We start from the raw sequence: 24978 nt of genomic DNA on the forward strand, positions 1-24978 counted from the left end.
CTTTGGGATAGATTTTTTGCTTCAGTATAATTTCCATACATTTCAAGTAATCATTTATAGGCACAAAGTAAAACTTAATTTCAGGCAGGAATCCACTTCATCCATTTTTACTAATCCCTTAAAACCCTTTTCACTTTTATGCATTCTTAGTCCATGTACATTTCAGAAATAGGACACTATTAAAAGAAATCCTTTCCTGGTCAGAATCAAGAGTGTGTGAAAAACTGCTCTAAAGCAGATGGTTATCTGTGAAGTGGTGAGGCAAAAAAAAAAAAAAAAAAAAAAAAAAAAAAGGAAGAAAAAAAAAAAAGTCATACCAAACATTTGGGTCCTCTAATTACAGATTATTTCACTTCAAGTACCTTATTTATATTATGGATGTACCTATACTTCTTTAAAAAATAGTAAGTTTAATTATAGACTAAATAGAATTCTAAAAGGCCTCCCTCTCTGACTGTCTGAAAGACTTAAAATATTTTTCTTAAAGATTCCCCATTTCCTGAAACTTATGTTTTATCTTCTCATAGGCTGAGGGATTTGCAAAAGCAACACGTGAGATATCTGAACTAGTGGAATGCTGATCAGCCTGTCAGATGGCTATTTTGTGCCAGTGTTTTCAGATGGTTAGATCATTAGGTGGGATTGTCATCTTTGCTTGTCAGGGACCCAGGGCTGAACATTTGGAAAGTCTCTTTTCTTGTGTCTTTTCTTGTATCTCACCTGGGTTAGAAATATCATATATGTTTTATGAGGAACTCATGAAGACTAAATGTGTTTCATAAGGCAATGTGATGCCTCAAGTATATGTCAAATGTTTCTGCTAATAAGTGTAGCATATATGTGTGCCTGAATGTCTGCACATATAATAATATATAAACACATATATGGAAGTACAGACACACCTCTTCTGCAGTCAGCACAGAGGAGTCACACTTTCTTACAAGACTGTTTCTGTGACTGATCTGATTAAGGATAAGAATAACATTGCACATAGAGTGATTACTCTATAGAACATAATTCTTAGTATTTAGAGAAGTTTCTGATTTCTTCTTTTACATACCATCTACACCAAAAAATTGTTATGAAAGCAGCCACAATTTTTCCCATTACAGAAACAACACAGACCGGTATTCCTTGAAAAAGTCTCCACCTACATGGGTTTCATGGAAGATGTTTGCCACAATCAGTACAGTCTGTTGCTATGCACAGTGTGTATTTAGCTGGCACAGCCAAAAGCTTGACTGTATTCATTCACCATCAGGTCTCAGTGACACTGCTATTTGTCATTTTACATGTCATTACTATGACATTTGGGCTCACTTTTCTTGCTGATTAGTAAAGCAACATTTTTTTATATTCCCTTATACTTCCTTGTTGTTTGATAGATGTGGCAAACATATCCACATGAATGCAATTAATTGAGGTGAAACAAACCAGACCACTTACTGAGAAAAATATTAATGTACTTAAAAACTTGATGAATACTTCAACTGTTGGCTTGAGCTAAAGAAAATTGAATCAATTTTAGGCAAGAGCATTACTTCAGTAACATCTTCGATGCCCAAAATCTGCTTAAAGATACACTTGATAACACTTCTCAATTTGTCCTACAGTTTTGCTGACTGTTTATCATATGTTTGAAACCCGGGCATTGCATTTTACTTTCATAGACTCATACATAAAGTCTCATGGATAAAGGAAGATTGCATAGTTGATCAGTTTGTAAACAGGTATGAATAATTATGTTTTTCTCTTTGGAAGCCATGGCTTTCATTATTCTTCTATGTGACTTGAGAGAAAGCATGGCTTCTCTGCAAATACTAAAAAAATCCTGACTTTATTTTCACAAAACATTGTCTTAGACAGTGGCATACGGGTTAGATATAGATTAATTTTAAACTCTGCTGCAAGACTGGTGGAGTTAAAACATTTCAGTAGGATGAAGACTGATGATGAGTAAGAAAGCAATGCAAGGAGTAAAACAGAAGGATTAGAATAGAATGGATCAAAATATAGCTGAATTTTTATAGAGGTGTAAAAGACCATTTTATAAGAAAATAGTGTTATTGTTACTATTTCCAGCATGAAGCGTCATCCAGTATCAGGGGAAACATGATGATAACTGTAACTGTTTAATTTTCCAGGTAAATCTAGAAGGTCCTTTTCTGTGATGCATCAGTAAAACCAAGCCAAAAAATTACAACAAGTCAGAATATTCCCAGAGGCCTGAAATATGAGAATTGCAAAATCAACAAACTTCTGTGTAAGATAAATCAAGTAAATTAATTTGGGACATCTGTAGCTGCAAACACTGTAGTGGGAATGGCATTCAGCCTATCTGATTGCAGTTACTCCCAAGACCTGCTTGTACTGTAGACATAGGGTAAACCAGTAATGTATTAGGTCACATCCTACCTTAAATGCCCCGAATGTTCTCATAAAATTCCATTCCACCTTTATCAGAAGTCAAATCAGTGTGGTGCCCTGTGGTCAGGGTTAGATTGGCATTGTGGTTTTGCCCTGATAAAAAGAACTTGCCCTTCAGGTTTGATTGGAAACTTAAATACCTGTTTTGTTTCAAAATCCTCTGAGAAATCTCACTTTATAATGAACATAATGTCAAAAAATGTCACTTATAAATCGGCTTCCTCTATAAAAGATTTTTTGGAACAAGCTGTGGTTGCACTGCAGTTCAGTAGTTCATTGCTATCTACAGTAGCACTTTGTAACTCCACTTTGAGGAGGCTGGAGTCCCATAGGGAACTATTCTTTTTTCCAGTATATTTGACATGTTCAGCTGTTAGTGCTCATTATGGTCATTATGAGCTATTACTGCTCATTATGCTGTTAGGCAGATGACACCTAGATTTACTGAACTAATGGTGATGGGGGTGGAAGAACCTTTCTTTTTAGATACATGAGTGATTAAAAAGGAGAGCTAAAAATCTTTGAGATGAGAGGAAGAAAGAGGTATTGAAAGAAACACTATACTTTCAAACTCAAAACAGTGATATCAAATCATGTATGCTATTTGGCATTGTGTGTATGCATCCCTGCTACATTCATCTCCCTCTGTTTTTCTCTATACTAAGCTCTAGAAACCATATATCTCAACCGCTAGAAACAATGAATCTAAGATAATTAGAAGAATAATTCCAATATTATTGTTCTATTTTCTCTGTGCTGTCCCTCATGCAATGACACATTTCACTTTGGCGACTTACTTTACTGATACAATTTCAGATAGCCTTAGGCATTACAATTTAATTATTCTCTAAAACAAAAATAGAAATATTGGCATAGGCAGTTTCTGAAAATAGTATCAGGAGCTATACAGCAACAGGACTCTCTGGAAAAACTATTCAATTACATATTTACCTTTTTATTATCTAGTAACACAAATCATATACAAATTTAGAGTTTGAAAACATTTACAAGAAAGAAGTAGCACTGTTTGGCCCATAAAAATTTACATCAAAATGGCTAACAGGTTAAATTGCTTCAACAACAGTTATCAACACAGTCATTTTTTTCAACCACCGTTATTTACTTTTTAAAGACTTAGCTGAGTTATTTGCGGGGGCGGGGTGGGGAAGGAGGAATACATGACTAGCTAAGATATTTGATTTAGTTTCACTGGAAATTAAGCTTTGTTTCACTGGAAATTAAGCTTTTTTTATGTGAAGAACATGAGATTAAACAAAACTTCCTGCAAAATAAATGGATTATAATGTCAAATTTGTGATTTCTTTGCTACTACTACTCTAAACGTAAGGATACAGCACACTCTGGCTTTCAGATCTACACAGGTCCTTTATTAACTTCCCTGTGTGTCACACAATTCAACACAGCACTCGAGCTCCTTGACAAGAAACCCTAGAATAGAGTCTCTGAGGGTGTACTGTACTGCAATAGCTCTAAGTATTATGCACTCACTAGTGTAAAGTGCCTAGTATAAGCTGGAGGATCAAGGGAAAGGAAATGCCATTGCTACCTGCTATTTGGTGTAGAACAAGAAAGAACCAAGTAATAATCTTTCCCCTCATGGTTTCCACTCAGCTGTGTACAGGCAGGCAGCGAGGCCAATGTTCACTGGCTGAGAAACAAAACAAATGCGATCAAGATGAAAGTGTGGAATGAGATATGTTATATTAATCTGCCTGTTGCATCCCAGAAACCAAATATTTAGACTGTACATAACTACAGTATTGGAAGCCTCAGAGTCATAAGCTCCATCTTTCTCTCTGTAATGAACCAAAGAGAAAGTCATTAATGAATTGGTCAGGTATAATTAACAAATGGATAAATAATATGCAGTGGCATTTGTGTAATCTAGGATAGTTTTAACAATCTGGGTTATTTCCAGTATTGTCTCTTCTGCTGAGAAACAGTTGTAAAGGGCACTAAGAATCTTCTTTTTTTTTTAGCTAAACCAAGCCAAAACGTCGTATCACAATGTTGTGATACAACATGCCAGCTCAAACTTACGGTGTGTCAGTTCTTGCCTGCTAGCCAAATTTTCAGTGGTGGCAATCTCTGGAGAAGAAAAAATATGGAATAAATATGCATATCCTTCAACCTCTAACAGATTGAAATGGAGTTGTTCCGTCAGCAACAACAGCTTGTATCAATGTTAGGTTGATATCATCATGACAGAGGCAATGCAACGTTTAAATAAATATAAATAAATATACATTCTGACTTAATTTCCTAATTTTCGATAACGGAATCCTCCGAATAGCTTTTTTTCTTGACTGAGCATTGTCTGATTGCTAATCCTACACCAATAATTATAATCTAGTGCTTTCCTTTATGATCAAGAATTACACTGCCAGATGTCATGAATGCAGTGGACAATTACATCACATTACAAATACGGGGCTTGCTCCAACACAATTAAAATTAACGAGTTTTTTATTGCCTGAAATTTGCTGGAATCAAGGCCATAATTAAAAGATATGGTCACACTTTTAAAAGCAATCTATGTGTTTGTGATATATCTATTCATAGTATGTGATAATCTTGCAACTATTTTATACATTAAAAACTCAGTATGGATGTAGTTTTAACTGAAAAATAAAATTTGTTTTCAACAATCAGTTTTTTGTTTCTTTAAAAACAGACCATTTTTACTATTGTGATCCAGTAAAATACTACTAAGGCTTTATTAAGATAATCAAGAATGGGAAATTAATTTTCCAGTAAGTGTCTTTAGAATTACTAATATTTATTTTACAACTAATAAATAAACCAAATATGGTCAGGTGAAAAGCACACTACTTCTGCACTGAGATTCAACGGGAAAAATATTTATTTTTCCAGTTTCCTTAAGAGCAAACTTCTACTTTTTTCTTTACTGTAGTCTCCAAGACTCAGATTCTCTAAACATCTATTATATGTTAAATTTACACATGTAGGCAATCTAACTTCAATTGATAGAACAACTCATAGTTAATCAGAAACAATGGAAATAACAGGCGGTTATAAAGTCACGAAAACTATTTTAGCAACAAAGACCAGATGTACCAAAAGAAAGGAAACATCAAACTCATGCATTTTTTAAGGGTCTAGATTTTCTACTGTAATCTTTCTGTTTATTATGCTTCTGTGATAGTCTTCCTTCTATCTCAAATTGTCCTCTTGCTTCAGAGTGATGTGAAATTATGGTACTGTCACTGACAGTCTTTGGAGTTGTACCATCATAAGTGGGAGAAAAAATTAGCATAAGGAAATCTTTTAAAGCTTGTACTTAGGTGTTATTGGAGAAGGATGTCAAGGTTACCCTCATCATCTGGAATATGACAATATACTCTATGTTGAAGTGTGCTGGAGGAGTGTTACCCTCAGCAAGGAGCACAGAAAGTACAAGTGAAACTAAGAAACTTAAAGAAGTAGATATCTTTCTGAAGGGATGAATGAGTAGGAGAAAATGGAAATTATAATGCAGAACAACAGTTGGGTATAGCAGGAAATGTAATTTTGTCTAACTGAATTTAAAAGAGCATTGAAATTTTTTTAAAGTTATCACACAACCTAGAATTTCATTCCTGGTTTTAAGTAATTGCATATATTATTAGTATATTCAAGATCATCAACATTGTTCAGTATTTGATACAAATCCGTTTCTATAGTGCTATGTGTTAAAGAAAATATCTAATAAACACATGTTTAAAGTTGCTTTAAATTACACAGATTGCTGAAACACCTACTTTCTCCCTTCCCTTGATGTGCCACAAGAATGTTTGCTAGCATAGCATAAAATAAGGAATTGTGAATTTTAAATGCAGCAAACAACTGATTGTTTGTCCTGTTGAGTGTTAGTGCTGACCCAGGTAGCAGTCTTTTATAGTCAGAAGATCAAAGTGCAGCTTACCCATCAAAATCACATTCCAGCCTTTGTTTATTACTCTCTTAACCTTTCATCTGTGCTTTACACAGCACTGAAGAATACAAATATAAAAAATGTTCAGAAAGGCCTGGTTTTGGTGAGTGATCTTTATTTCTTGACTTACCATAGTATTAACAATTTCTTTGCTTTTCTTGAAATTCTTCCATCATTAAAACTACTATGACATTCCTTCTGAAAAATGAGTGATTTAATATACAAAATACATTCTCTGCCTTCAGAAAGAAAGTACTTCCATTTGTTTGATTCACCTTAGAGATATTTATGTTAAAGGACTGGTATTAATGAAAACAATGAAATAATGAGGTTTATCACTAACATTGGTTTTTCTTTTTCATATTCTTTTAAAACTAACATTATTTTAGGAGGACTTTTTTTAGGAAATGCAGCAAATAATATCAGATATATGTAAACACTCTCAAGGGAAAACAAAATAAAACCATTTATCAGTTGTATTCTTACAGAGAAATCCCTAAAGATGTCTTTAAAACAGCCTAAACAGCCTTCAAGATTCTGCAAGTTGTTAAGCACGGGACATTTAACCTGCTTTTTGCAACTGCTTCATTCCAAAGCATTTCACTACTTGCATTTACTGAGAAGCTGCTATTAAAAGTACCTTCAATCTGCTTTATATACGTCAATTGCAGAAAGCTATTAGCCGTAATTGGCAATTTAATTTTTTTTCTTTTTGCTGCTTTTAGTGTATGATCAGCTTCCAGAAAGTAAGGTTTTAGAATCTCACTAATGTACCCTAAGCGATGTATTCACCCATGGCGCAGGCAGTTTTTAGTTAAGAAATTTGTCTTCATCAACATGTGATTTTTCAATATTCGTCAAGAGATGTGAAAAAAATATGTGCTCAGGAATTGCCAAATTGTGTGGAAAAGGAACAGTGAGATGAGTGACAGCACAGAAGAAACATCCTGGCATGATAAAAGCAAAGGAGAAAAAAATAGGATGCCATATAGGTCAGTGGTTGGTAGGCTGAACTTAAATTGCCATCAAACTAAAACAAGCCAACATTTCATGGGTACTGCTTACACTGGATCCTTTCCTAAAAGGAAAAATAGGTAAAGAAGAGAAAGAGTAGTCTTTCATTCACTTATCACTTGCGGGCTGTTTTTAAGGCTCCTGAAAATCAGGAGCTTCTTTCCAGAAAACCCTGATTCCATCTGAAAAAGCTACAGCATAAGACTTCACCTGATCTAACCTGTCACCATGTGATTCTTCACCCCCAACATTTAATTTCTGGGTAATACTAGGATACTGGGTTTACCAAAAGAGCTTGAAAGGCTTGGGTTCTGCATTTCTGGCTTGGATGTAGGTCACTGTAAAGTTTGTGGGAGACAGATCATTAGCTCTCACTGCCGGATTATCAAAACAGAGCTAGTTTACTCCATTGGGATGGTAGAGTAAGTAATCCTTTCTATGCCTGTGAGACACAGTCTGAAACCATAGCAAGAGAAAGTAGATGATCTATCTACTCATGTCAAAGAGGTAGTAGTGTGGTTATTGCTTTGCAGAAAAGCATATTTTTTGCCTAAGACAACTATAATGGGCTAATTCATTTTCATGAGAGGCCAGTCTATGCAGAGACAAGGTTTACAAAGATAATCTAGATGTCTACCTGATCTTGAGAACAATTCATCTGCCCCCCTCATAGTACTTGGTAGCCCACTGCTATGCCTTAAGATCACAGAATCACAGCCTTGAGGTAGCAGGGACCGCTGGAGATTGTTCAGTCCACCACCTCCCCTGCTTAATCCAGGGTCAACTACAGAAGGTTACTCAGGACCATGTCCAGGTGGGGTTTGAATATCTCCATGCACTGGAGACTCCACAACCTCTCTGGGCAACCTGTTCCAGTGTCTGACCATTCTGAGTAAATAAGTTTTTTATTACTGGAATTTCCTATATAATTGGTGCCCATTTCCATTTGTCCTTTTGTTAGATACCACTAAGAAGAGTCTGGCTCTTTTTTTTTATTCTCTATAAACTTAAATTGAAGCTAGTGAAAACCAAACCCCTTTATATGCTGGTTTTCTTTTCTTTTGGCTTCCTGCATATTGCTTACTTGGCAGTGGGAAGTTTAGAACCATGTTCTGAATATGTTTCTGCTGGGTTCTGCAACTTTGCAGGATGACTTTAACAACAAGTAACTATTAGCGCACATTGATCGTCACAAGTAATTTTGTTTCTTTCAGAGTGAGATTGATTATCTTTACCTAACTCGTGCAGATCTCCAGGGAGGATACACTGAGGAACCACAGAGAATGTGATGGAAAAAGTTTTTAAAGGACTCAAAAGTTTTAGCCCCAAAAGACTGACTAAGCGCTTGTGTAAATAAAAAGTGCAGTCTCATGACAAAAGCTCTCCTCCGTGTAGTCAAAGGAACTTGGTTTATCTATTTCCATCATCCAAATGCCAGCATTCAGTCATTAATGGGAAATAAACATACTTGGGCTCATTTTTCAACATTATTTTGCTGAGGTGTTGTAAGAGAATCATATAAAAGCAGAGAAAGACCCACACACTACTAGTGCAAGCCTGAAAATTTGTCCAGAGTCATTCTGGAACACTGTGAAGAGGTAGTTACAAGAACGGGAATAAGAGAGAAAAAAATAAAACATAGACCCAGTTTTCTTTGGTGCTCTAGGTAGAATAAACAGAATCTCCACCTCTTTCAGAGGCACTGCACTAAGTGGTTCTCCTACAGACACAAAATGTTGTCATTGTTGATTCTTTGGTGCAAAACACATAATATTTCCTGTTTGTGGTTGGTCCTAGTAAAAAATAGCTAAGGTTCTAGCAAAGTTGATGACTCCTAATGACAGCTGCTTGCAACCATTTTGCAAGAGGACCTGCTCTGTGGTAACCTGCAGATGGAAGCAGTTACAAGACAACATTGTCTGCAAGAGGAGGGCTTTATTCCATGTCCTTAAGATTATCCAGACTTTCTGACGCTTGGCTGCATCTTTGATACACTATAGCCCAGCAATGCTATTTTTTTTCATATTTTGTATGTCTGAAGAAAAAAAGTTTAAAACTGAGCGTTTATTCTAGATAATACTTCTTCAAAATTATCAGTTCCACTACACCTACTGAATATACTCCTGTTTGTAAATTTGCTTGCACATAGTACTTTCAAAACAAACTTATCAGCAAAAACATCTGCTGCCATGACTAATTTGAACCAAAGATCTAAACACCACCTATGAAATATTTATAGAAAGAAACCAGACAAAAAATATATAGAACTTTCAAAGGACGAAAAAACAACATTATGTACTTATGGAGGGGAAAGAAAAGGAAATGTATGCATCACTTTAAAGCTATTTAAGAACACAACTTTAAATTTCAAATTGTGATCATCACTTCCATAACATTTAGATTAAAGACAACTGCAAAGATGGAATTCAGGCACTACTGCAGATGTTTGTGGTTGCTGGAAAATGGAGGTAGTATCTTGTTATTTATCAATAACATTTTTGAAGCACATCTTGAGCTGGAGGGAACCCGCATTAGAAAAGATCTGTATTAGCAAGGTAGATGACAAGTGAATTCTTTTCTATTAGAAAGAAAATATATGAAATAGCAAGTACATTGCCATTTTAAGTTATCTTTGTAATATAAATTCAAGAAACTAATGATAAACAAAATCCAAGCAATGTGCATCCAAACAGCTATTAATTACAACAGGAGAAACTCAACAATGAAATAGTTTGTAAGCTTTGAACACTCAGGATGTGGAAGCCCATGAAGTGTTAAAAGAGAAAATTTTAAATTATCAGAAAGAAATGGTGAAAAGAAAGTTAATACTCCTTTTATTGTGAACATTTCCCTTCCAGTCTACTATAAATTATCCTTCCTAGTTAAGGACTATATAAAAGCAAAAGGAAAATATTTAGAGAATTTTTTTCAAGAGGCATGTAATAATAAAGTGAGTAATTATAATAGCATTAAGATGCTCAGGAGTGTATTTTACAGGGTCATTAATATGGTTCATGGGTAGCTGAAAGCACATGGCCTTTGGCCTCATGCCTCACAACACACATGGGGCATGCATTAATGGCTCTGTAAAGCACACCCTATTGCATCTCACTGCTTTCTTTAATAAAGCCGTACAGATGAAATGCAAACCCACTTTCAGCTGAGCTAGAGTATTTTGCTAAAATTGAAAGGAAAATTTCAGTCACAGAAGCAAACCAACTAACGTGTAATAAATTATACCAACAAGTAGAGATGGAACAAACTTTTTTTTGAAGAAATTAATTTACCTGTATGTTTCCTGTTGAAATCAGTGAGATGATACAAATAAGTGCTTACCAAATTCATGAGATATTAGAACCTAAGCAAGGAAAACAGGTTAGGGATACCTTTGCCTTTTTTTTTTTTTTTTTTTTAAATGATTTGTAGTTATATGGCACTATGCCTCTTCTCTCTTTATATTTTGTACTTCTGTACTGAACACTTCATTCTCAGTTAATTAAAAAAAAAGTAAAGAATTTTTTTCAGCATACCTATGGGAACATAAGATCCCTCAATGAAAATCCTGGTGGAAAGTGTTGAGAAGATGAACAAATTATAATGAATGTGGGAGATTTCATAATATCAAATGTTCAAGAGCTGACAGAAAAATACAGTGAAAATAATTTTTAATATCAGTAGAATTCTTGAATGTGTAGTGAGTCTCTCAGAGAAAGACTGCTCACCTCGATTTGATTCTATTTCATTAGAATCTTGACAAAAAGAGTGAAAAATTACTGCAAAACAATGAAAAAAACCCAGTATTTCTGTCTTGCTTCTCATTTTGAGCAACAATAAACCCCCTGAAACACAGAGAACACATTTCAAATACTTAAGATAAGTAATCTTTTTTCAAAAATATGTTTAGCTTGCAACATATGCAACACAAGAGATACTCAGAATAGTTCTACAAATACATTGGTATCTATTATTTATATTTGCTTGAAGGCAATTTTCATACTTTGCTTAATAAGGGATGTTAACCAATATAACTTATTTCCTCTGGCCTTTCATAGGCCTTCATCTAGCAGTTTTTCACATAATAATGTATTCAAATTCAGTTTTCACCAAAATAATATTTATATGCCAGTACATCACAGGATGTAAGAAATCAGTATATCAAACAATGCTGTCTTCCATATATTCTCTGTTGGAAAGTAATGCAAATCGCTACATTTCACTGTAATATTTTCTATGTTGGCTAAAGCCTGCATTTACAGATGGATCACACGTTAAATAGAAGCAAAAATTTAGGACCCTCTCTTGCCAGTACTGCTGCCAAGACAGTTTTGGTCCTCTAGATCTATTGTTCGCATTACTCTTTTGAACCATTAAAAAGTGCTGTTACAACCTTAAAATAGAGATCTTTCTCAGTTGATTCAAAAATATCATGAGGTATTACATCAAAGTATCAGAACAGTATTTGAGCTAGTACCTATATATGTAAACTAATTTGCACACGAAAAAACATAAAACGAGCAATTTTATGCATTTGAAATGTGTGAAAAATGAAAGCAACATTTGCAATGGAAATCCCTGTCAAGTTATCTATTGCTTCCAAAGCCCCACAGTATACAGAAGTGCTTCGTTTAAGCTTCAGAGAACTTGGGACTATTTTAATATATGTAACTAAATGCAGTGAATTGGGAATTCAAAAGTGTGCTGTCTACTTGTCCTGCTACTTCTATCAGAAGTGTCAAAAGAATCTTCATTTGCCTTTTTTCTGGGCATGAATTGCAGCAGCGTAAAACTCAGGAGTGAAGAGCACCCAGCCCACCGAGACTGGGCACAGATCTCACCTAGATGCTGAGCTGTAGCGTATTTCTGAATGTCTTCCTGCCTTGGTTGAAAATCAGAATACTGGAAACTCGGAGGATTATTTCAGTGTTGGAACGCTCTGCAGCGAGATACAGATTGCATAAAAATCCTAATTTATCCCCACCTCTTGGCTTGCAGTCAGATCCTTTCCTGGGAAGTTTGGCATTCTGGCAAAGGCAGAGCAGCCCAAATTCTGTTTGCTTCTAAGGATGAGGCCATATCTGGCTTCCTGACAAGTCTCCCATCACAAGACAACCAAAGGCTCAGGACAGTGTATAGTGTATAATACAGGTTATTTTGTATACCTGAAACATTTGTAATATTGTAGATAAGAGGTTTTGCATGGGGATCAGTGACAGTGTAAAAGTTATTTGGTCAGATATTACTTAGAGGAAAGTGAAGGTAGATACGCACAGCTAGACCATAAAAATTAGAATTAACTTCATGTAGGATAATAGGGTCAAAGATTTTGATATTTTTTTCCTCAGGCAGCAAGATGTCTATAATTTGTCTTCAGTGAACACTTTTTCTTTCCTATTTTGCAAATATTATCATGTTGAAGTTTATTATGCTCTCGGAGATAAATCTGCTATTTGGAAAAACTGGAATACTTTTATTATATGATTAAATATTGATCAAGGGAATTTATCTTACCAAAAAGTAATTTCTCTTGACAGAAATGACACAAACTGCTCTTATGCCAAAATGAATAGTTTTAAAGTTTGTTATTTGTTATTTTTCTGTTTACCAAAAAAGAAGTCTAGCGACAAACGTTAGAATAAACCTGTTATTTAAAATGTACCTATACCAGGATAGAAGCCTATTCAATGGCAAACAAAATGATGTCTTTGTGCCCTAAAAATAGAGAAGCGGGTGTGTATCCATCTATCCAAGCAGGTGGATAATGTCAATTTGCTGTGCTAGAAAAAGCACAAATAGAAAAGAAATGGTTCATTTTAAAAGTGCACTATATATTCAGGGTTCCCATTTCATAAATATCTTGCCTGCTGTGCACTGCAGTTGACCCTTTAAACATATCTAGTCAATAACCTATTGTTTACCACAAGTCCATTTTGTCATTTTGATGGTACAGATTCAAGTGTGGCAATCTTCCTTTCTCTGCTTCACTGCATACATGACTCCCTTTGGCTGGTACTAGCTCACAGAAAAGCCACTAAAATGTCATTAATTACAGCAGGTTTGAGATTTGAATGCTAATTCTATTAATGGACCTATGAAATTAGGACACTGTAAATCTAGATGAGCTGTGCTTGGGCCTCCTGCAAACTGGGCTGACCTGAGGTTCCCTACTATATTAAATAAGAATCGTCTAATGCATTTTTAGAATTCTAAGTATGTGTAAATCAGACCTTGTGAAGTACACCACCAGAGGGAATAGATAACTGCAGTACGCTTTCTATCTTAACTTCTTCTATTTATCTAGCATCAAATTCATTGAGTGCTTCATACCAAGAAACAGTGATGCCCAAGGCTAAGGATAGATCAGATAAGGCCTTCTGGACATTTTCCCTATTGCGTAATCCCAAAATGTTAAAATTTCATTTACAAGCAACTTAATATTCGTATATCTAAAGGAGACTTGTTGTGAAGCTGCCAAAGGTCCCTAAAAGTATTTATGAATCAACATTCTCTGCATGTTCTTCCAATTCAGAAAATTTAAATGAACTATTTTTGACTGCAGATTTTGATGTGTTTTGCTATTAATTTTCCATCTTTACTTTCAATGAAATGTACTTTTAATTAGGCAATAATATATAATCTTCTTGATAGATGAACATCTATCATTTTTACTCAAACATGTTAGGAAATGGATAATAGAAAAAAGGCTCATCAGAGACCCTTTGGTGGTACAGCAAAGATGGAATAAAATGCCATCTCTTGACAGTACCTTTAAGGTTTCATAAAAAGATAATGGATGTGCTTGTCACCAATGCTAATGATCAAACATTTTCCCAGTTTTACTGGATATTAAATTGTGAACTATAAAAGAAAACCCCACAGTCTAAGCAATGTAGGAAAAAGAATCTTGCTACATTTTTGATCTCTTCTGATATCTAACTAACATAAACCTTCTTATTCCATTGTTACTTCCACTGAATAATCACTATGCCATGAGTGGCTGATGCTTACTTCTACTAAAGTGAAGAGGCTTATTTTCAGGAGAAAAGACAGCTCTCCAGGTTGCAGAACAGGAACATGAGATATGCAAAAATACTTAAGTGACACAGGACACTAACTCATCACAATATATTTATGAAGTTGACCAAAGTTCTTTTTATTCTGACATGAACCAATTTTTGAAAGGGTTCTCTCTAAATTTTATATATGATTTTGACACATATTTGAAAGATAACCTGTTTAATATTTTCAGTAGTATTACCATGATGTCAAAATAAAGAGAAGAGCAAGGCAGCAAAAAAACTCCCAAACTATGTGATGGGAACAATACAAAGTAAATAATTACCAAAATAAGGATCGATCAGTTCGACAAATTAGATTAACACTGAAAAATACAGATCTAATTTGAAAGCACTGGGAAAAAAAATATGGTATGTTATTTTATTTAGAAAGAGAAAAATATCAAAACAAAACAAGACAATACCTTCTAGTCAATCACAATGGAATTAGACTCCTGAAATAGGCAGGTACTTCCAAGTTGTTCTGAATTAGTTTTCATTATAATATACTCTCATCTGTGTGTTCAATCCTGCAAATGGTCATTAGATAATTCTTCATCCCATGAAAAGGTTCACTAGGCTACCTTCTGGAACTGCTATAGTAAGGGGAACAAACCCATGTGCAAAACTTACTCATAAAGGAAAGGTTGTGCATTATTTTTTGCCTGTTGGGAATGGGCAATGCCTTGAGAGAAAAACTGATAATGGCAGAAAAGCTGGCTTGGCACAGATTGCCCAACGCTTACTGCAGGGCTCTATCCTTATATTTCACATACCTCTTTAACCAATAAGATATTGCTGGTTGGCATGATTCTGCATAGAAGCAATATGTACGTTCAAACATAATGTATTTTTCTAATGTATTCTCACACACTGCAACAAAACATGTCAAGGTGTAATGACTCATCTTCTGTCACTACATCGTCTATAAAGCTCTGACAGTCCTCGACAAAAGAAAAAAAAGGGCTTTTGCAACAGCATTTTTGCTTTGTTCTGTTTTCTTTCACTGTTCTGAGTTTTATTTTACATGAATGTTGCAGCCCAACACAGCCAGCTGACACAACACACTACTGAAAAATTGAGGTTTGGGATGGAAAACACAACAGACCTCTTCCAGGAATAGCTCTTCTCGGAAGAAGCTCTGTGCATGAGTAGCAATTTTCCAGTACCCTATTTCCTCATTGTATCATTTCAAATTATGGGCAACCAGGATCTCTCACAAGGGGAAGCACTCTACTTATAAGTCCCACTGATTTCAGTGTAGTTATTTGGGAGATAATGTTTGGGCGATTGAGGCCCATCGGTGTGCTGCAGTGACTTTACTTTCAGCACTGAAAGTGCAAACTGGCAAAAAAAAAAAAATCTAAGTGGCAGAATACCTGGATAGGTGTTTTCTACTCAGTAATCCCAGTCAATACACTCCAACTAAAGGGTGACAATATAAATACAAGACTAAATGACAGCAACGGTTCCTATACCCTCCTCAAAAAGGAAACTTGCTTATAATTAAAGAAAACATAACCAAGACAATCTCACGTATGGGCGTGCTTCCATTTTGGCATAAATGATAGTTTTACAGTTACCGAACATTTGCCTTCACAATGCAGACATTATTCAGAATTTCAAATGGAAAACACAATATACATATAATTTTTCCTTTTTCTTTATTATCACCTTTTAACCCAGACCCTTGGAATTTGCTGTTTATATAGGGAAAACCATTGTCTCAAAGAGAAAAAAAAGGGAAATTTAAAGCAGTGCTTAACATAGAGAATCCTGTGAATCATTCTTCCATCCCCAAGTTCAGTTTGTGAGCTGCATTTGAAAATGTTTCTTTCAGTTCTATTAAATTCCTGTGGCTAAAATATAATCAAGAGCAAGAAGTATAAAATAATAAAATGAAGAAACGAGTATGCAGTTAGCATAAACCATCTCTCTCCTGTCTCTCCCCTCAAGAGCAAAAGGGGTAGCAGCCAGTGATGATCCAAAGCGTTCTCCTTTTCTAAATCAACCTTTCATAAGAAAGAGCACAGAAAACAGCACCGGCACTATTAAATCTGTCTATCATGATCTTTTCTGGATGTTAAATAGACTCTTTTTATAATCCTTTTATGTTTCTTTTATGAAATTTAAATAAAAAGCTCCTGCTTTTTACCAGATGGATATATGTTAAATAAACATTTGAAGTCTCAAATTAGTTGAGTTCAAAATCCAAACTTGTCTTCATATCTGTCCTTTCCTAAAAAGAAGCCATAAAAATATATCTGCACTTACTCCTACACTGTCCTTCAAAGGTATTAGACTACTCATGCAGTATTCCTCACTAGATGAGATTGCTTGCACAAGACTTGCATTTAAAAAGAATCTAAAGAAGATGTAATTAGTCTAAGTCCAATGGCTTCTTATTCAGTAGTCCCCGATTTTCCAGGGCAAACAGTTCTCTTTTCTATCTTACCTTGATCTAAGGAAAGATTCTAACAGACTTTCATTCTCAGACTTGTTTCAAAGACAAAGTTGGGCCAGGGAGCTCACTGGGGGTTTGTTTTTTAAATGCACTTGTTCCATACTTCTTTAATTTTGATCATTGTTTTCTCTTTTACAAATGGATTTCAATTTTAAGCTATTCCTAACATTTTATTTAGAAGCAAAGCTTGCATCTCCATAAAATGCAGGTCCTCAAGCAGATTAGTCCATAAGACAAAGGATGTTTCAACTCAGAATGAACAGAAAAATAATCTGAATTGAACCAAAAGCTGTCTACTATGGACTGAATAACAGTACTGTTAGGAATCTAACATCACAGCATATCTTCCCTTTCTATCACTAGTGGTCTGGAAGATAATGTTGCTGTTGCAGCTATAAACATTTATTTAACTTGCTTCCTTATTAAGAAATGTCACAGTGTGAATTTTGGGGAAACAATGGCAGAACTCCTAGAACTCACAGAGATCACCTATATTAAGATATATATTCACAAGACCAATACAAGAAACCCAGACCAATAAAGGTCATATGAAAGTGAGAAGACAGACCTTATTTTTTTCCCTACATCTTCTCATGTGAAAAAAAAAAATCCCTATATTACTTCTCCCTGTACAGCCAGGCATTTTACACAGCAGTGAAGTGAGATCTAGGTGTTCCACAGGCAATGGACGGTGAGGTTGAACCTCTTACCTTATGGGATACAATCAGGCAAGGGCAGCTGAGAATGTGTCAGCTATGTATTTGTAAAGCCTTTTCTTATTTAATGTGACTGCAAAGTGTAACATTCTGCTGTACAGTGATGAACTAGAGTTTCAAAACAGGAAAAGTAAAACTATGATTATGCAAAGTTCTACTCTGAGGCGATCTTAAGACCAGGAAGCAAAGAAAGACAGAAAAAATGCAAACTGTGCAAATTTTCTTTTTTGATCACTAGTGTGTTTCTACACTACCTATTTAGTGATATGTCATCATTATTTATTTAATACATGACAGATAGGCACTGTGCCAGATACAAAATATATGAACAACTTCTACATAATTAACATGTGCATTTATTTTACTAAGAAAACCCTGCAAGCCCAATACAGTGTTATTTTAGTTAGTTTGAAAGTAATTTCAAGTATTCATACCAATCACTGGATTCTACTGTGAGTTTTAGAGGTTTTACTCTAATAGGTCCCGCTTAAAAGAAAATTAGCTCTTTGCCCCTTGAGGCTCTATAAAGACCACAAAGTCCAAAGAACCACAACAGCACAAACACAAATTAAATCCCCCTAAGCTCAGTAAGATGTTAACAGTGGTTTATGTCAGAGATCAGTGTTAAATTACAAATGGAAAAGCCATTACCATCAATGAAGGTGAAATAATTTTCATCTTGCGAGCAACTAGCCATTCAAACACTGCAACTACAACTGATTTAGGAACTGGACTAAATAATTTACAAAAATAAACAGTGCTTTCAGGTAAATAGATACGGTATTACTGGACAGAATACCCTACCAGCATATAACATAGACAAATGTTTGAAACACCAAAGGTGAGAGCACTGGTGTAAAACTAAAATGTTGATTAGAGGCACAGATTACAAATTATTAACTGCTGCACTAATATGTGCCCAGGACTTGAAGTTGCTGTATAAATTGGAAGACAGGAGGAGGGAGAAAAACATACAAAATATCAGAATTTCTTTGCTTAAAGAAGTATGTCACAAATGAAACCTCTAACTGGATACTAAGGAGATAAATCCAGCAAAAAATAGATTTTTCTGAAAATAATTTAGTCCCTTGTAAAACACAACCATTGTAGACTAAGTTTCAAAATCTAAAGTCAAAATCCATTCCCTCCCCCCAAAACTAAATTGTATTCAGGTGTCAAATTTTTAACAAAAATTAAACTGTTGGAAGAAAATTACCCAGATGAGCAAACCAGAACCGATGAATCCGGGGATCATGCTAACTGAATTCAAAACACAAAGAAACAGAGTAATGATTAAATAAAATGACCACACAAAAGAAAACTTGAGTAGCAGACATCGCTAATGCCCACAAATTGAAAATAAAGTCGACTGGTCCTCAGAACCAACTCACTGCTGTGAATGACACCTGGCCTATCACACCACTTCAGACGTTACAAAGAATGCCCTTATACCTAGGTAAGTATTCTGAAGTTACTGTACTGACCTCCATAATATCCCAGAATTGAACTCCTACTTTCAGGAGTCTGAGCATGCAACATTTCAGTAGAACATGCAGAACAAAAAAACAACAATCATATTGTCTCAAGAGCTGGTGAACTTGTATCATGAATGTGGCTACACTGAACCAATAGGAAAGTACAATATTTTAGAAATACAAGCTACCAGAGGGATACCTCACAAGTCTACCAACAGCATCAGCATGTCCTATTCACTGTATTTGAAACAATCAAAAGTAACTCTATTCACAATGATTTGGCCCAGAAAATAAATACTGGAAGTATTTGGATGATACCCATAACACTTTTCAAAACCACAATGAAGCTCAATAGGTAAAAAGTAACAGCTCTTATTAAATGATGTTCTCATAGCCTCCTTAACTTTTTCAAAGTATGAAAAAATCACGGTAATCAAAAGTCTGTTTTTTCCAACAGAAAACTCTATCGTCTATGACTTAACATTTAAAAAAAAAAAAATCTAATTTAACCATCTATGAAGTAAAGCATTACTGGTTTTCACAGGAAAAAAAACCCAAACTCTTCTTGTCTGAACAGCTCAGTTTCATACCCCTAAAAGCATGACATCAGGTTCTTCCAGATAATAATTGCAGTGTTGTTATATCTCATCACCAGAATACAAACCTTTTATTTGACAAAGAAAATAAAGTTGTTCTTTTGCCTGGTTTGTTTGTTTGTTTGTTTCTAATACATTCTCACGTATAACACAAATTGCATTGCAGATAGTAGGGATTAATGGAAAGCTAAAAGCTTCTTACCAAGTACCCCAAGGCGATAGTTGACTGTGATGACTATCACATTCCCATAACTTGCTAGAACACTGCCATCATATAAATTTCCAGTGCCTTCCATGTAGGACCCTCCGTGAATATACACCATCACAGGCTTAGGTCCCCCACTGTCCCGAATGTCTGGAAAAAATATTAAGACACATTTTATCTCAAGAAGATACCAAAAAAAGATACATGCAATATTTTAATTATTTTTTAGTGAGGTTATTTTTCTTGAAGTGTTTCTCAAGCAACACCTTTTAAATAAGGAAATGGGCAGGTGGGTGTAAGTGTTTCTTTGTGGCTTTCTTGTAAGAAAAGTTCATATTTTTGAAACACTCATTGGCCTCAAAAAGCAGAAAGGAATCGAAAATGGTAACATGTTTGCTCAAATGCAGTGGGACAGTGGTCTGATTCTGTTCCTGCTGAATTTGATGTAAAATGTCTACTAACATCAGTGTGAGCTCATTTAGGCAAAGTCTGAACATTTCTGAAAGCTCAGTCCATCTTCGTGTTCACTTAGCTAAGGGCGATTCACCATATTAAGATAAAAAAGATTTCTGCTCCTACATAAAGTGTTGATTGCTTCCAGTATGGTAAGATCAATAATTTATAAAAAGGATGTACAAACCACTGCCTTTTCATAGGTTTGAAGTCTAAGTTCTCAAAAAGTACTTGGAAGCTGTTTAACACTGAGACCTCAAATGGATATTATTTGTAACCTGGGTAGCCTGAAGTTTAAGGTGCATGGGTACTTCTTATTTTACTAAATTGTGAAAAGGACTGTATATTTGGAAAAATAGCTGCCTGGAACAATGCTTATAAATCCCCACCCTGCATTCAAACAAGTTGTAAGGTTCTCACAATACTGACACCAAATGCTGGTAACAATTTTACATCTTAGAAGCTCTGCTATTCTCTCAGACAATAAAATTAGATATTGACATATTGTTTTGAGTTTCTTTTTAATGAAGACATTGATTTGGGTATCCCTCCCCCTCAAATAGTCCTATTTGCAAATCAATGTATCTACTCAGAATAAAATTTTGAATACGTGAACACCACTGGTCCTTGTGAAGAAAGTTGGTCTTAAGTACCAATTCAAAGCAACAGTTAGTGGTGGGATATGTTTTTAAAAGATTTTTCTGTTGGACAGGAAATAAATCAGCTAAGGTGTAAATTTAAACTTTTACATCTGGATTAAATTGTATTTTGAGCTCATTACTAAGTGCCTGAGTCTTTTCCAGTGGCCAAGTCATAATATTCCATAATAGTCCCTAAAATTCAAGAAAGACAATAGCAAGAGATCATATGAAAACTTCCCAATGAGGAACTGTATTGCATATTCTGATGTGAAGACATTTTTTGTCATTATGACAGTATTCAAGCGACTTCCCTGATTACCCCCTTCAGCATCTGAAGAAACCTCAGATGTATTGTTTACTCCTTTGATTTGGAGGAATTTTTGTTAAGAAGTTTTCAAGTAAGCTCTCTGTAAAATTGTTTGAATTGTTTCTGAAGCACTGTAAAGACCACTAGGTGAGGGCAGTTATACTAAAAGCCCTGCTTTTTGAATTTGCCGAAAAAGATCAACACAGATGTCTCTGTTTATAGAAAGCCAGTTGCTATTATTATTTTTATATTGATTCTAATTTGAAGAAAATGCCAGAACAGTCAAGATCAGAAATTGGATCTCCAATATTGGAAGTACTAGAACAATCATTTAAGACCAAAAGGATGATGAAAGGTTGCACCTGAAATTGTTTGTATGTATTGTTTTCCTCACTTAAGCATATAGTAAGGGCTTTCCAACATGCAATTTTCAGAGTGTGGGACTGAGGAGATTATTTATCTTCATTGTCCATAGGATAGAATTATGAGCTCCTGAGGTTTAAAATCTACACCGAGGAAAAAGTCTTTTCAAATTCACATACTGTTTTCAGTAGATGGTTTGTTCATAGTCTATACTCCTTTTTTGGATACAAATATGGAAGCAATAATAAATTATTAATCTGAAATCACTATGTGACTTTTCCCAGCAGAAATTGTACACAGTTAATTGTATGCTTGGTGGTAGCACAGGGGGAGACTGTCTCAGAATTCTTCTTTAATTAAAATTACATAGAATTACAGAGCACCAACTGTGAACAGTAATGAAATGTTGGTAGTACTGGCCTGTTTATCTGGAAAATAATACTGGAACAGTTAGAAGAGAATAGGTGTCCTTTATCTGGGAAAGGAAGCACACATTCATGAGTGAAATCTGACATATAAAGAAGTGATTCTCTGAGTAAATTCTGTTTATACCATACTTTTGCTATTTTCTACTACCAATATTCTTGTAAAGATTACAGACAGATAAAGAAAGACTAATTTTCAGCTCTGCTTATGTGCCATGTCAGAGCAGATGACATGCAGTATGAATTTTCCTCACGCTGCTTTGCCAAAGTCATCAGTCTTAAGAGAAATCCCTTCTAGAAAAGAAAAATGGTGCTTTGTGTCTCAGGCAGTAATCTAGTACTGGAGACATCTGTGAGGTTATGCAGCATTCAGCTGAGCCTAGTGGGACTTTGGGCTATGGATTATATAGAAGCTATGGAGCTCTTCATGTGAAGAGAGATCACTGTATTTTGGTGCTTTCATATCAACTGCAGTCTATAGCCAGGATTATTTGAAAGGTACAAATATTCAGCTGGGAGAGTACTGTTTAAATGCAGATGTCATTAACTAGTGGATGCTATTAAATAATAAGATCAAAGGAAGAGAGCAAAAAATCAGACCATAATCAAGAACTGATTCCTACCTGAGAGTGAGTGTTCCCCCATGAAAACTATCATCCTTTAAAATTAAAATGGAAGAAGTATTAAGATAATACTGTGATGAGAAATTCTGTATTGGTACAAAAGTGGCAAAAAGATGCACTTTTGGAAAGTGCTTATTGGAGGTGTCCAACTCAACAAAGAAAATAACCGAGACTTTGGCACTCAAATACTTTTCAAAACCTGATCATAAATGATTTGATACATCTTTCATCTTTTCCTACAGGCTGGTATCCATCCTTTGTGCACATGTGCTGGATGGTCTCAGTAAACTGTAGGTACAATTTCTCACACAGATTAATAGTCATTCATGGATGCAGATTAATAGTTACTTGTTAAGTAGCTCATTCTGAACCTGAAGAATTGGGGTGCAAATGTGGCGTTTCTGCCAAGTGTAGATTTATATACTGATTTAATTTACTCCTGTACTGTACTTTTTGTTGCATTTTATTAAGTGTTGCTTTAATTAAAAAACAGACATATTAATATTTTCAAAGATATGCAGGGATAGTGCTGTTCAAAATCCTTCTCAAATTCAACTCTGTTCTGTTTTTATTCACACAGAAGATAAATTTTGAGTGCTGTGATTTGTTTGGCTTTAAATTGCTAGTTCACAAAACATCTAAGTAGGTCTTACTGTATAGCAGAGAATTATCTTATTTATATGACATATACATGAACTTCCTTATTAAAATCTCCATCATCTCCTCTCTTCTGTACCTTTCTAATGTTTGTTGAATCTACTTTTTATGTCTGGTCTTAATTACATTACAGGCAATTTAGGAATAGGACTGTCTTTTATTCCATGTTTGTTACATCACACAACAGGGAATCAGGTCTGACTGTGAATACCAGTCACAATTGTCATATATAACAAAACATAATTATAGCTTCAGTCATTTGAAGCTGATGTGAATTGGCCATGTGACTTAACAAGTATAATTTGCAGGGAACAACCAAAATGGGAAAGGAAGAAAGCCTACCTGGAGACAACTTAGCACAAAAATATAATTAGTTTAGCACAGATGTCACAAGCAGTGTTTTTCTAAATGCTATAAAAAATTGTGACATTTCGAGGTAGAGTATTAAGTAAATCTTTTTTGAATGTGAAACAGCATGAGAACAGTGGAAAACTTTTAGAGTGCTTACTGTAAAATCTACATGTTCCTTACATAGAATATTATATGGATGTATGTGTAGCTCCTCCATAAACTTCCTTACATAGAATATTATATGGATATATGTGTAGCTCTTCCATAAACCTTTGTCCTAAAATAGTTAAGTAGAGCATGGTACCAACCAGTGCAACTCTTAATCATTTAAAAGCCTTTTAACAGTATTTCACCTTTCAGTTCAAATCTATCAGATGTCTCACAGATGCACTGCTATTTGAATAAGCTAGTGCACTTAGTGGTGCTAATATGTAAACATCCATTAATGACATGTTTTTAGCATGTGATATAGAACTAGGTGTCCTGAGACTGCTAAAGTTCTATTGAACTTCTGTTAGGAGTAGCAGTGAGGTTCTAGATACATTTCATATTTTGATATACAGCCTGCACCCATCAAGTTTCAGACAAATAGAATCATCTCCTCCTTTTTGTTTGTTTTTGTATCTGTCATACCAATGGATCATTTTGTGCCCTCTCAAACACTTAACTACCTTTACCTGAAAGTGATTTGAGATCCTGATGGAGGACTATATATATTCTAACATTAAAAAAGGCCTGTGCTTTTACAGGTAAACAGCTGTAGCAGATTCTCATTAAATAGGATCTCAATAGCGAGGTAGGTAGTAATTTTAAATTATTAAAAGATGATGGTTAGAAATGCAAAAGCTGACAGACTCTTCACTGTACAAGCAATGCTTGGCAGTGCTAAAAGTATAATGGAGCCCCGAAGAGGTGCTTAAATTAAAGTCCTGTCAGAATTTTTATTATGCACGTTTTCAAGTATTAGTAATATCACCACAAAAATTCAACATAATCTGAACTGAGGTTCTCAGTGTGAAGGGAAAATATAATTGGCAAAATTTAATATGCAAGTGACATTGGAAGCTGTACTTGGGAGTTGGAATCACAGAAGTAACATGAATGGGTGACAGGATGAACAGGAATCCTGAATATGTCTATGCATATCAGTCAACAAGTTCACCCAAAGTGATAAGATCTGTGCTGCTCCAGCCTGGCTGGAGCTCATTAGAGACTATAATTAAGGCTGGAGCATGTGGTTGCTTTGCGAGGTAG

The 24978-nt window shown here is 35.0% G+C and overlaps 1 protein-coding gene across 3 annotated transcripts in view; it reads right to left on the reverse strand.

Moving 5' to 3' along the window:
* The window catches only part of NLGN1 (neuroligin 1), a 400725-nt gene that overhangs the window by 180201 nt on the left and 195546 nt on the right, over positions 1 to 24978 (reverse strand). For all 3 annotated transcript variants that reach the window (XM_074834254.1, XM_074834255.1, XM_074834253.1), the window contains one exon: positions 19902 to 20054. In XM_074834254.1, coding sequence (XP_074690355.1) covers positions 19902 to 20054 — 153 coding nt within the window. The remainder of the gene's footprint in view (positions 1 to 19901; positions 20055 to 24978) is intronic.

Source organism: Strix aluco, chromosome 9 (assembly GCF_031877795.1).
Source record: "Strix aluco isolate bStrAlu1 chromosome 9, bStrAlu1.hap1, whole genome shotgun sequence".
Lineage (NCBI taxonomy): Eukaryota > Metazoa > Chordata > Aves > Strigiformes > Strigidae > Strix > Strix aluco.